Below are 12,526 nucleotides of genomic sequence, written 5' to 3'. Positions count from 1 at the left end.
GGGGGACTGACCCCGAGGCTGCCCTTGCCCCAGGACATGGGGTGTGTTCTGCAGGGGTCGCACAGCCTGAGCCCCACTTCTCCCCGCTCTTGCCGTGCTCTCCGCATGGACTGCGCTACTTCTTTAGGCCTCGGGAGGCTCCAGGGGCACACCGCGTGCCGGCGGCCCCCACGGTGGCCTTGCACGAGGTGGGCGGGAAGGAGGAGCCCCGGGCCAGCGGGGGCCGCGAGGCGGCGCTGAACCGGGGGTCTCTCCCTACCCCCCTAGGAGGAGGGGCTAGAACGCAGGGGCGGGGTCAAGACCAGAGGGGGCAAGGTCTTGTCGAGTGGGTGGGGCCTTGCCCTGGTGACCTGGTGGGCTTTACTCCGTGACCTCAATTACTGGGCGGAGGAGGCCGAAGCCGACCCTGCGGTTGCCTGGACGCGGTGGGCTCCTGAACGTTCTCTCGCGCGCACCTGGAGGGCGAAAGACTGAGCGTGAAGATCACTCAGTCCCCTGCGGGGAAGCAGCTCTCATACCCACGGGGGCGCAAACGAAGCCCCTTGCTGGAAAGGTTATGAACGGACGCTGACCTCCTTGTGTTCCTGCCCCGCCACCCCCACGGTGATTGGGGACTTAGATCCTGGCATGTTCAGAGGGAGAAGCACACCCCACCGGACCATGGCAGGGAGTACCAGCGAAGCAGGCACACGGGCTTCCTAGGAACTGAGAGGAAAGTGATGGGAAGCAGCAGACGTACATCTGGGCAGGTGCTGGAACCCTTGTTCAGGAAAGAGAGCAATGTGCCTAGTGTTTGGCAGCACAGTCTGTACCATGCTGAGTCCCAGAAGGCTGGACCACCCGCTGGCAAGCTGAGATGGGAAGGCCAGGACCAGGTCAGGGAGCAGGAACCAAATCCAGCCGGATGTGGATGGCTGCCAGCGCCCACCCCATGAGCGGGCATCACAGGCTCTCTCTGGTTGCGTTTCCTGACCTGCTTCCAGGCGAGGTGTGGAATCTGACAGATACACAGTGGGCTTCCCCCTCCGCCCCCGATGAAGTCCCGGAGGCCTCAACTTGTCGCAAAGAAAATCTTTTAATTGCTCTGCTCCTGCCCCCCTCCCCAGAGCAGTCCTGGCACCAGGGCTCAGGCTGGCTGCCCCCATTTTCCCCCAGATGCCAAGGACGCCTTGACCTTTTCCAGATCCCAGGCCGTCTGCCTCTCTGATGGCAGCGCCACGAGATCTAGGGCTTCCTAGTGCCATCGGGCAAGGCAGGCAAGAGACGCCAGGGACAGGTGGGCGTGAGCTAGGCGGGGAGGCTGTGGCACGTGCAGGCGGTGGTGCAGCTTCAGGTGGACGTGCTGGGTGAAGCGCCGGGGACAGACACTGCACCGGAAGGGCCGGGCCCCCGAGTGCAGGCGCAGGTGGGTCTTGAGGTTGCTAGAGTTGCTGAAGCGTTTGTGGCACATCTGCTGGGAATGGGCACAGGTGTCAGCTCTGCCCATGTGGCTGGCTCCAGATCTCTGCTCCCACTCCCCACCCTGGACACCCCTCTCCTACACCACCACCACCACCTCCGTGTGCCTGCCCAAATGCGCCCCCCCCCCCATGATTTCTCCTGGGACGCACAGTGTCTGGCACATTGGAGCCAGGCAGACCTGGGTTAGTATCCTGATTCTTACTCCCTGTGTGACCTCGCATAGGTGGCATCTCCTGTATGAGCCTTGTTCTCCTTATTGGTAACATGTGACTGTTAACACCCAACCTCATAGGTATGATGGACCGAATGAGATCATCACACAGGACCCTTAAGCACGGGCCTACAGCCTTTGTGGGCATCATTAACATTTACTGGGAGCTGCCACATGCCAGGAATTGGTCTCACAGAGTCTTCCCCGGGACCCTGGAGAAGCATGACTCAGTCCTAGTGTAACTCTTCTAATACAGTGAGAAAGCAGCGGCTCAGAGGAGGAGAGCCACTCGCCAAAGGTCACACAAGCTGGAGGGAGAGCTGGGATCTGTACCCAAGTAGCCCACACTTAGAACCACGATGCTTCTTTCTTGCCTGGGGAAAGAATTCCTGCTGTTCTGACCTCGCACGGGATGTATCAGGACTCAGAGGGAGAAGGAGCTAACCCCCAGCTGCTGTTATCTGTACTGTTTGCATACTTCGCAGGCACCAGGCCTTCTACTTCTCCAGCAACCCTGGGAAGTAGGTTACGGGTATCCACTCCCTGGGACCTCCCAGCATTATTATCCTCCTCCCTTAGACACACATCTCTCTGGTCCTCGCTCCAGGCCTAGGGAGGGACCTCCAGGTTCACAATCTGGCCCTTCCAGGCTGACAGGGGTCATTGTCACCTCCCTCCGCCTCCCTCCCTGCCTCCACCCTTGCCTCCAGTCCTGTTTCCACTTGCTCGGGAGCACTGGGGAGAGGAGGCTACAGGGGCCACCCGTCCAAGAGCCTGGAACTACTCACCAGCCTGCAGGAGTACAGGGAAGGGGAAGGAGGGTCTCACCAGGCATTCATGGGGCCGCTCCCCCGTATGCACCAAGTGGTGCTTCTGCAGGTGGGCGAGTTGGGTGAAGCTCTTCTGGCACAGGCCACATTGGAAAGGGCGCTCCCCACTGTGCACACGCAGATGGACCTGAGCCAGGTGTGGGAGAAAGGCTGCCAACTGCCCGGAAGCCTCCAGCAGGTCCTGTCTAAATCTCTCCCCATATCCGCACAGGACCCCTATTTGGCATCAAGATTTCTCAGAGCCCTTGCTACCCTATCACTGCCTTCATGGCCTCTCTTCCATTTTTCAGGATGCCCTCACTCTTTCTGGTGCCCTATGGGCTGGGAGGGGACAGTGATCAGAAGGCTAGGTGAGGGATAGCCCACGTGTATCTACCCTGAGCAGCGCTGCTCAAAGTGTGGTCCACAGGGGCGCCTGGATGGCTCAGTCAGTTAAGCAACCAACTCTTGGCTTCAGCTCAGGTCGTGGTCTCAAGGTCGTGAGATCAAGCCCTTCATTGGACTCCATGCTTAGCACAGAGTCTGCCTGGACTCTCTATCTCTCTCTGACCCTTCCCCCTGGTCTCTCTCTTTCTCTCTCTCAAATAATCTTTTTAAAAAACATTTATTTAGGGGTGCCTGGGTGGCTCAGTCATTGAGCATCTGCCTTCAGCTTAGGTTGCGATCCCAGGGTTCTGGGATCAAGCCCCACATTGGGCTGCCTGCTCAGCAGGAAGCCTGCTCCTCCCTCTCCCACTCCCCCTGCTTGTGTTCTCTTTCTCACTGTGTCTCTGTCAAATAAAATCTTTTAAATTAATCGATTAATTAAAAACATGTATTTTTTTAAATATTTTATTTATTTGACAGAGAGAAATCACAACTAGGCAGAGAGGCAGGCAGAGAGAGAGGAGGAAGCAGGCTCCCTGCCGAGCAGAGAGCCCGATGCAGGGCTGGATCCCAGGACCCTGGGATCATGACCTGAGCTGAAGGCAGAGGCTTTAACCCACTGAGCCACCCAGGCGTCCCCCCCCAAAAAACATGTATTTATTTATTAGAGAGAGAGCGAGCAGGAGCAGAGGGAAGAGACAGAGGGAGTTGGAGAAGCAGACTCCCTGCTGAGCAGGGAACCCCACCCCCCAAGCTGGGTTTGATCCCAGGACCCCAGGATCATGACCTGAGCCGAAGGCAGATGCTTAACCAACTGAGCTACCCAGATGCCCCCTAAAGCAAATAATCGTAGAAAAAAAAAGTGTGATCCACAGACCAGCAGCATCAGCACCATCTGGGAGCGTGTGGTAAATGCAGATTCTGAGGCCCTGCCCCAGACTAGATGAATCCAAAATCTCTAGGGCTGGGTCCCAGGATCTGCATGTTTCCCAGCTCTCCAGATTTGAATCTCATTAAAGCTTAAGAACTCACACCCTGGAGGACCGCCAGGGGCCGTTTGTCAACTTCAGTGTGGCCAGCACGTGCAGAGAGCCCCGTCTCTGCTGACACACAGACAAGGGCCTTGGTGCCCCCCACTCGGGCGATGTGGATGACAACGCCCACAGCGACACGCTGCTTTGTAGGGTGCAAAAGGCTGGTTGTCAGGTCATCAGATCCATGCTCTAGACTCACTAAAATCTACCCACTCCCCCACTGGACCTTCAAACAAAGAAGCAGGAGGAGGCTTAACGGGAGATCCAAAAAGATAGTTGTTCAGGAAAGGGGTTTGCACTAGACCTTGAGAGGCTAATATCAAGGCCTAACCTCACCCTGAAGGCCAAGTGACCTCGGACAAACCTTTCCTTCAGTTTCCCCCTTTATTGACTGAAATGAGATGCTCTCAAAGACAGTGTCTTAGGGTGGAGAGGACTTTGGTGGCCATCCTGTCCTGTATCCCCTTTCTGCAAACATGACAGTGAGGGGTCCAGTGAACCATCCCAGCACACAGCCTGGGGGGCTGCCCAGAAGTTGCTCCAGCTTTCAGGTCCTTGATTCTGGAAGCAGGATAGGAGGGGGCCATGGAAGGATGCTGAGGGGAGCAGCAGAGCCCAGGAGGCGGATACCTTGAGGTTGGAGAGCTGCCCGAAGTTCTTGCTGCACACGTTGCACTCGTACAGGATTTTGCCGTTCTCTTTCTTCAGCGGGTAAGGCAGAGCTGTGGTGCCTGGCCGGGAGCCTGTGGGTGCCCGCCTTGCTGGAGCTGCCCTGCCCACGAGCCTTGGCCCGGGGGAGAGAGTCCTGGCAGTTCCAGGACCTCGATCCCAGGCCGGAGAAGGTTGGCTTTGGCCAGAGGCTTGGGAGGCCCCTGGGTAAGGATATAGGGTCTCTTTCTGGGCAGCGGGGTGCCCAGCCTCATTGACACTCATCGGCAAGCTGGTGGCATAGGAGGGATCTGGGGGCAGCATGAAGATGGGGGGACATTGGACAGAAGGTAGGGCCCCATAGGTGAACAGGTGAGGTGGAGGAAGAAGTGGATACCTGGGATAGAAGGGGTAGAAGCAGAATGGGAGTTCTTCCGAGATGGGAGTAGGCAGCGGGCAGGAGCAGACGGCCAAAGGCCTAGGGCTCTTCCTGTTCTGCCAGAGGACTGGGGAAGAGCTGGTGTGAGGCGAGAGGGATGGGCAGAGGGCCCCCTCGCCAGCTCTCTCCTGCTGGCCTCCCCTCTTGTCCTTGCTCGCAGGGTACTTAGCCGTGAGTTTCTCATCATCAGTGGAGCCGGCCTGCGGCCCTGGTGGCTGGTGCTCTGAGCAGGAAAAGAAAGACGGTCAAGGCCCAGCAGCCTGGTGGAAAGTTCTGCTCCCCATCTATCCGGCCCACTAGCTAGCTCGGGGTGGGGGACCACTCTGGCCTGCCAGCCTGCAGGATGACTCGGACAGAAGTTCCCCCTCTCGGAGCCTCCCTGGTCTGCACTTGCCGACAAAAGCTAGTGTTTATGCAGCGCTCAACCGTTTAAGGGAGAGAAAATGATTTGAGAAGCTTATTAGACATCCAGGTGGAAAAGTTAAGTAGGCAGCTGGATGAATCGGTTTGGAGTTTGGTTGGTTGGTTGGCTGGTTTAGATTTGAAAAGAGAGGTCCAAGCTGAAGACTTAACGTCTGGGTGCCTGCGACCCTGCCTGATGAGACCACCGAAGGGTCAGCTAGATCTGCTGTGTCCAAAATGGGTAGTTGCTTGACACATGTGACATCATTTCAATTAATTAAAATAAGTACAATCAAAAACTCAGCTCCTCACTCACATTAGCAGTGTTTAAAAGGCTCAGGAGGTATGGTAGCAAAGAGCACAAGAATAGACGAGTGTCCCTGATTGCAGGAAGTTCTTTCTATCAGACCATACTACTCTCCAGGAAGGGGGACTAGAGAGGAGAGGAGGGAAAGAAGAGGAGAGAGGAGACCAGAGCAGGGGAGGGGAGGAAAGAAGGCTCTGGACTGAGTTCAGGAGCATGGGATTTTTAGGAGGTTAAGTAGAGAGGAGCTAGCAAGGGAGACGGAGATGCAACAGCCAGGGAGAAGGGAGATAAGCTAGGAGGGACATCAAATGAAATACTTAAAAAAAAAAATGCCACAAAATAGACTGTCTGCTTGGATCCTCGTTTATTCACTCAGCCAACCTCGCTGAACTCCGCGCTCAGTGCTGGGGAAATGAGGAATGTGGTCGCATGGTTCCCACCCTCCCGAGGTCACAAGTATGCAATGAAAAGGTGCATTACAGTGCAACAAATCTAGAACAGCTCCCGCACTCCCGCAAGAAGCAACTGGCCTCAGCGATGTGGCCGAAGTCACAGAGCCAGAAAGGGCAGAACTGGGACTCCACCTCCGCTCGCCGGCTCCCAGTCCGCGCTCCTGTCCTATAATAAGGACCCCTGTCGCTCACACATTCTAGGCCAACAAAGCGCCATCGTCAATGCCTGGGACTTTGGCTACACGTACTCCAGATTTCCCTGCCTGAGAAAGTCCCTGTCCCCCGCCTGTGGCTCAGGTGTCGCCCTGAAACCACCCCCCACCAAGGCTAGGACTCCAGGCCAAAATGTGGAAGAAAAGCGTGCCTGAGGCTCTGTCCTCATTGGTGACACTGGGTCCCCTCCCTTTCCTGCCCTGGAACCTAGGAGTCCTCTCCCGTCTCCCGCCTCCCACCTCCCGCCTCCAGCCACGTGCAGCCCTCTGCCCTGGGCTTACTTGTGCTCAAGACGTCACTTCTGAGACTCTGCGGGGCTGTGCTCAGTGGTGTCAGCCGCAGGGTCCACAGGTACAGGTCCAGACCCTGGGGGGCTGGTGCCAGTGGCAAGGGGCGCAACCAGCTGGCCCAGGATGAGCCACGGGCGTCCACTGTGTCAGAGAGTGGCCTGCAAGCTGAGAAGACCTGCAGGGCAGGAGGCAAAGGGCTTCGGGGTGTGGGGCTGGGGCACCTGTGTCCCCGGGGTGGTTCCAGCTCTCGTTTGATTTCCGAAAGGAGAAGAAAAGCTAAGAGCTGCCCTCCACCACGTCTGTCACTCAAATGGCTTCCCTAGCCTTCAGCTGAAAATGTCTTTCCTCAGGGACTTTCGTGCCCATCTCAGGATTGCCCTCCTCCTCCCTTCTAGAACCCCTCACTAGCCATGTGCTCTCTCCCACCCTCCCTTCCTGACCACCCTGGCCCCACTGGGTCTCAGACCATCAACTGTGCTTTGAATGGAGCCAACATGAACTTGGAGAAAATCATCATCAAAGACTGAAAGCCCCCAGGGTGGCCCTGGGTTCCCCTTCTGCTAAAACCACATGCTAAGCCAAGCATCCCACAGGCCCCATCCCTTATCATGCCCCACAGGAGGAGTCCAGCCCCTGCGGCCTGTGAGAGGACCTCTGGCACCTCAAGGGCCCATTGCCACGATGTGCTGGGTCGGGTAGGGATGCCCAGGACCAGGGAACAATGGGAATCTGGTTCCTTCAGTTTTTTCCCCACTTCATCCTGACATCCTCTCCCTTCCATAATCAGGCTGACCTCAAAGAGGGGGCTGGGATCCCTCCTTACCTGGTCGCTTTGGCAGAGCTGGAAGTCCAGGCTGGAGGACAGGGAGCCCCCTGTCTGCCCTAGAGGCTGAGCCTTGTGGCAACAATGCAAGTCTGGAGCAGGTTCCCCCTTCATGCCCTCACTACCTGGGAAGACAGGTCAGTCCCCGGTGAGCAGGAAAGACCTCCAAAGAGGAGCCTGGCTTCTAGAGCTGGCCCTTCCACCAAGCCATCATGTGACTTGAGCCAGTTGCTGCCCCTCCTGGCCTCTGCTTCCCTGCCTGCAAAACACGAGGGGTGGACAGGTTGTAAGGACTCGTACTGACACGTAGAGGCCAGTGACAGCTTTCTTGGTCGGCGCCGGAAGAAGACTGAATGAGACACTCAGAGGTGAGGAGAAGATCTGGCCTTATCCTCGGTCCCTAGGGAAGAGGAGGATCGAAAGGAAGATCCTCATGGAGGTTACTGCTAAACGAACTCAGAGACCTGAAGGAATATTCCAGATTTCCTGGAGAATACCAAAATTGAGAAGCTGCTCCCTTCCATGCTGGGAAAGGCTTCTGCCTCCGTGACTCTGCCAACCACAGCCTCCCCACCAGCGGGTGCCCCTGCCCCCTCGATCATCCACACGACTTTTCTGGGCAGCTGAGGAACCCTTAGGGCCCTGCCACCCAGGCTGCCCAGGCTCAGCTCCCTCAGCAGGAAGAGTCTGAGGGAGTAGGCCAAGAACCTTCTGGGTCCCCTGACTGGCCTGACAGGATAATGGGCCGATTCCTCTGCTGCCGACTCAGCCAGCGCCCCCCTTCTCCACCTTCTCTCACTGCAGGCCACACAGCACAGGGACCACTTCAGCTCAACAAGGGATCCAAGGTTCCTTCCCATTCTCAGGAGTGGCACGTCTCTTCTCCAGGGCACCCGGGACCCTAGCGCATTGCCTCGGGTCTCTCAGCCTTCCAAAACCCAGGCTCCTTTTTCTCCTCTCCGACTCCTCCCAGCCCTGCCCAGCAGAGGCTTGTCACCCGCCTGCACGAGGCTCATCACCTAGTTCTGCACAGGTTCCCTCTGGGGGATGCAAGGAAGTGGGCAGGCGGGCAGCCACTGCGGCTGGGGCCCCAGGGAGTGTGAGAGATGACAGGAAGGTGTTACACTTGAAGTCGCCACAAATAGGAAGAAGGGGGTAGGCGGGCAGGCTGGGGTCGGGGGGGGGGGGGGGCTGCAGGACCTGGTAAGAGGGAGCCGCCCACCAGCCCTCACCCACCTGTGGCAACTCCACAGGACAAGGTGCTGATTTTGGACCCCCTGCGCTGGGGCTACTGGAAGGTCAGCGTGGGGGGCTGGGGGGTAGAGGGTTGCTATGTCTGGTTCTTAGAGAACCCAGATGACTGAGTCCAAGAGGGACAGAGCAGGGCTGAAAGGCTGGATCTGGGCTCCCTCTGGAGGTGGGGGCCCAGCCGAGACAGAGGCAGGTAGTGGTGCTGATGGCAAAGACAGTGATGGTGATGCAAGGACGGGATGGGCAAAGACACAGAGCAGGTAACCCAGAAGGATATGGGGTAGAGAGTAGGAATCTGGTGCCACAGAGCAGAAGCCCACAAGGCAGCAGATACACCTTCCTCTTTCTTGTCCCGACTCTGGTCTGCCTATCCCAAGAGCCTTTCTCCAATCCAGATACAGCACTGAGGTCCCAACAGGGACAAGAGGTAATTCAAGGACATTGCAAAATGCTTGTAGGGCATGACGAGATAGCGAAAGGGAAGCTCCGTTAACCAGGAAGCAGCTTTTTAGGCCAAGCAAGTTCATTATTTCTGTGAGCGAGAAAAGGTGCATCATTTCTAGAGACTCAAATTCTGCCCAGTGGGTGTGTCTGTGTCACACAATGTCTGGCACCGTGTGACACACAGCCCCAACCAGTCATCAGACTCCACCATCTAGGTGGCCTGGAGCACATGGGGACATCTTAGACTGTCTGCCATGGGCTGGGGCATGTTATTGGTGTTTTCCTGCCCGCCCAGCCCCTGGCTGCTGACCACCTCCACTGTGGCCTCCATCACTTCCTATCATGATTATCTTCCCACATAACTGACTCCTGCATGTCTGGGAGTGTCTCAAGGACAGGGACCACTGTCTATGCATTTTTGTTTCCCGTGCAGACATCTGTTGGGTTTTCTGTATGCCCAGCTTGGGGAGATTTTCCCTGACATGAGTCTGGGGGGAGGCAGAAGATGCCTCCCACTATAAAAGCCAAAATAATAAATAAAATCTTTTAAAAAAGTGAAAGCCACAATGGCCACACACTTAATTCCGACCTCTCCCAGCACATGATGCAGACACATGACATGGACTGGGCTGATTGGATGTCCCTGTCCAGATGGGATCAGAAGTCAGTGGCCCTGAAGTGACAAGTTTGTGGAGAGTCCACTCTGCACACGATGCCACATGGGCTTCCGGGGCGGCAGAGGAGAGAAAGGAGTTCAGAGAAGGTGGCAGAATCTTCTTGACGCTGATTCTGAGGCGTGTGGTCCTGGGACTCCCAGACTCCCCTGACCCAGCCTGTTCTCCAAGTCTGCCTCCGCAGCCTTTCCAGATATTGTGAGTTTCCCCAACAACTTTTAAATGAATTGCTTTTCCTAAATCCTCCTGAAAGGTTTTCTATAGCTTAAACTGAGAATCCTGCATAATATATGCCCAGAACAGAAGATGAAGCCACAGGTTTCAGGCTGGAAGAGTCAAGGATCTGAGTGGTGACTTACCTGTACAGATTCCTGCCTTTCCAGATCAGTGGAGGAGCTCCTCCCACAGCACCCCCTGAAGTCTGATCCACCCAAACTCCATGCACCAAAAGCCAGGGCCTTCCCAGCCTCCAAGGCCACAGGCCTGCCTCCCTTACCTCCTTGCTGGAATCACAGGGGAGCACCCACAGAAGCCCTCAGTCTCATCTCCCGAGGAGGAGTCACACACACGGTTGGCTCCCATCTTCCACCTGCCAATTCCACCTCCTCCTGGCTCCACACTCTGCTCCCAACTCTCAAAATAGTCTGGATAACCTCTTGATTACAAACAAAAAGGGAATCAGCCTTGGAGATTTCTGGATCTCTGATCCCTGAAAGGCCTGGCTAGGAATGTCCTGGGAGGCGGGCTGAGGACACAGTCCCTCAAGTTCCCATCCCAAACAGCCTCTACCTGTCAACCCCTTCCTTGCTCCCATCTCTTGGGACCTGCTAGGTCTTCTGTCCTGTCAGCCTCTGGGTCCACTATGATGTCGTTATCCCAACTGTGATGTCGCCATGTCTGACATCCCTGGGGTGGGTGACACAGGCAAGGGACCACAGCCACTTATCCAGGGAACCTGCACAGATGCCTGGACTCAGGTTGAGCCAAGTCCTCAGGGAGCAGAGGGAGTTGGGGAAGTGCTTGTGGAGGGGAAATAGGATTCGGGTCCTTCTGAGGTCAGCAGGAGACACCAGAGAGGACTCTGACAAGAGCTGGAAGGCTGGACAAGGGTCATCAGGCTCCCAGCTCATGCACACTTACTTTTTCCTCTTTTGTGAATGACAAAATAAAACATACTGAGGGTAAACATTTCAAACAGCAGGGAATAAAAAGACAAAAATGGAAGCTCCCCTCCTTCGCAATACCCCCATGGCCAGTGTGAATTTTTTGGTGTTTATCCTTCTAGACATTTATGTATGAACTTACAAACAAGTAAATGAACTTTATTTTATTTTTATACAACACGGATTACACCATACATATACTGTTTGCAGCTCTCTCTATCCAGCTGTCTGTTGTGGCCATCATTTCATGCAGAACATACACCGCTGCCCTCTGCTTTTTCCTGACAATATAGTGTTCCTCTGAAGGGATGGACAATCTATGTGGCATTCCTGTATTGTGGACTCCCAGTTTTGCCTGTTCCACGCAAGACTGGAAAAGACCTTCATGTGGAAGTAATATGTGGAGTGATTCAGAATATTAGCTTTGCAGGACTTAATCCCAGCTCTGTGACCTTATGGCAAGTCACTTAACCTCTCTGTGCCTGTTTCTTCATCTGTCAAATGAGGATAATAATAGTATTTGCTTCACAGTGTTCTTTTGAGAAATCCTCAAGTTAATTCATGTAAAGCTCTTAGAATAGTGCCTGGCCCAAAGAAAGCACTTGACAAATGTGGATTAATGTTAGTATTGTACATTAATCTTTGCCTAGTTAGGCAAGTATCTGCAAGTCAGCTTCCTAATAGTGTTAAAGTGACGAATGCTCCTGACTCACTTTGGAAGACCAGAATTTGAGCATCAAACCTGGAAAGATTAACTACATTCCATTTTATTCTTTAGCTCCTGGTTGGAGACCACTGTACTCACCCAATGCTGTTCTACCCCTCCACGCCAGTCCACACACCATAGTAATTATAGCTTTTGGCATTTGGGTGCTCACCGTGTGCCAGGAACACTGCCAAGCATTTTTTTTTAAGATTTTATTTATTTACTTGACAGACATAGATCACGAGTAGGCAGAGAGGCAGGCAGAGAGAGAGGGGGAAGCAGGCTCCCTGCTGAGCAGAAAGCTTGATGCGGGGCTCGATCCCAGGACTCTGGGATCCCAAACAACTCTGAGACCATGACCTGAGCCGAAGGCAGAGGCTTAACCCACTGAGCCACCCAGGCGCCCCACTGCCAAGCATTTTGACATGTTTTGCTTAACTCAATCAGCACAATGACCCTCCAGATGAATGCTTTTGTTCCCATTTTACAGGCAAGAAAACTGAAACTCAGAGAAAGAAAGTGACTGACTCAAGATCACATGCCCCATGTTGGGACTGCCATGTCGCAGAGAGGAAGGAGACTTCAAGGAAGAATTGCTAGGGGGACACCTTGAGGATGTAAAAAGAGCCACCGGTGTGGTACAGTAGAGTCTGTATTCCTTTCAGGACTATGAGAACTATTGTCTCAGGCGTTGGACTAGTCACTGGGATTATTACCCATGGAAATATGACCTAGTCCCTGGAAATTCACAGCTCAGTTATCTGAAGGCTTGTTGAAATGCTGCTGAAATAGAAAGTGGGATGCAATTCTCA

General features: G+C 54.9%; 1 protein-coding gene across 2 annotated transcripts; it reads right to left on the bottom strand.

Annotated features, from left to right (window-relative positions):
* Positions 1-177: 177 nt before the first annotated feature.
* On the bottom strand, positions 178-8,488 carry ZNF683 (zinc finger protein 683). Of its 2 annotated transcripts, none has more exons than XM_045981311.1 (6): positions 8,266-8,488; positions 7,477-7,597; positions 6,645-6,828; positions 4,533-5,212; positions 2,501-2,629; positions 178-1,450 (listed from the first exon to the last, which is right to left on the bottom strand). In XM_045981311.1, exons 1-6 carry the CDS (start codon positions 8,334-8,336, stop codon positions 1,235-1,237), a joined length of 1,401 nt encoding a protein of 466 aa, XP_045837267.1. In that variant the 5' UTR covers positions 8,337-8,488; the 3' UTR covers positions 178-1,234. The 2 variants fall into 2 exon arrangements, with proteins under 2 accessions (XP_045837267.1, XP_045837277.1); XM_045981321.1 differs by having other exon boundaries at positions 1,278-1,450; positions 2,461-2,629.
* Positions 8,489-12,526: the final 4,038 nt, after the last annotated feature.

Source organism: Meles meles, chromosome 1, assembly GCF_922984935.1.
Source record: "Meles meles chromosome 1, mMelMel3.1 paternal haplotype, whole genome shotgun sequence".
Taxonomy (NCBI): Eukaryota; Metazoa; Chordata; class Mammalia; order Carnivora; family Mustelidae; genus Meles; species Meles meles.
Note: the sequence above shows the minus strand (reverse complement) of the source record. Positions and strands in the feature narration are given on the sequence as shown.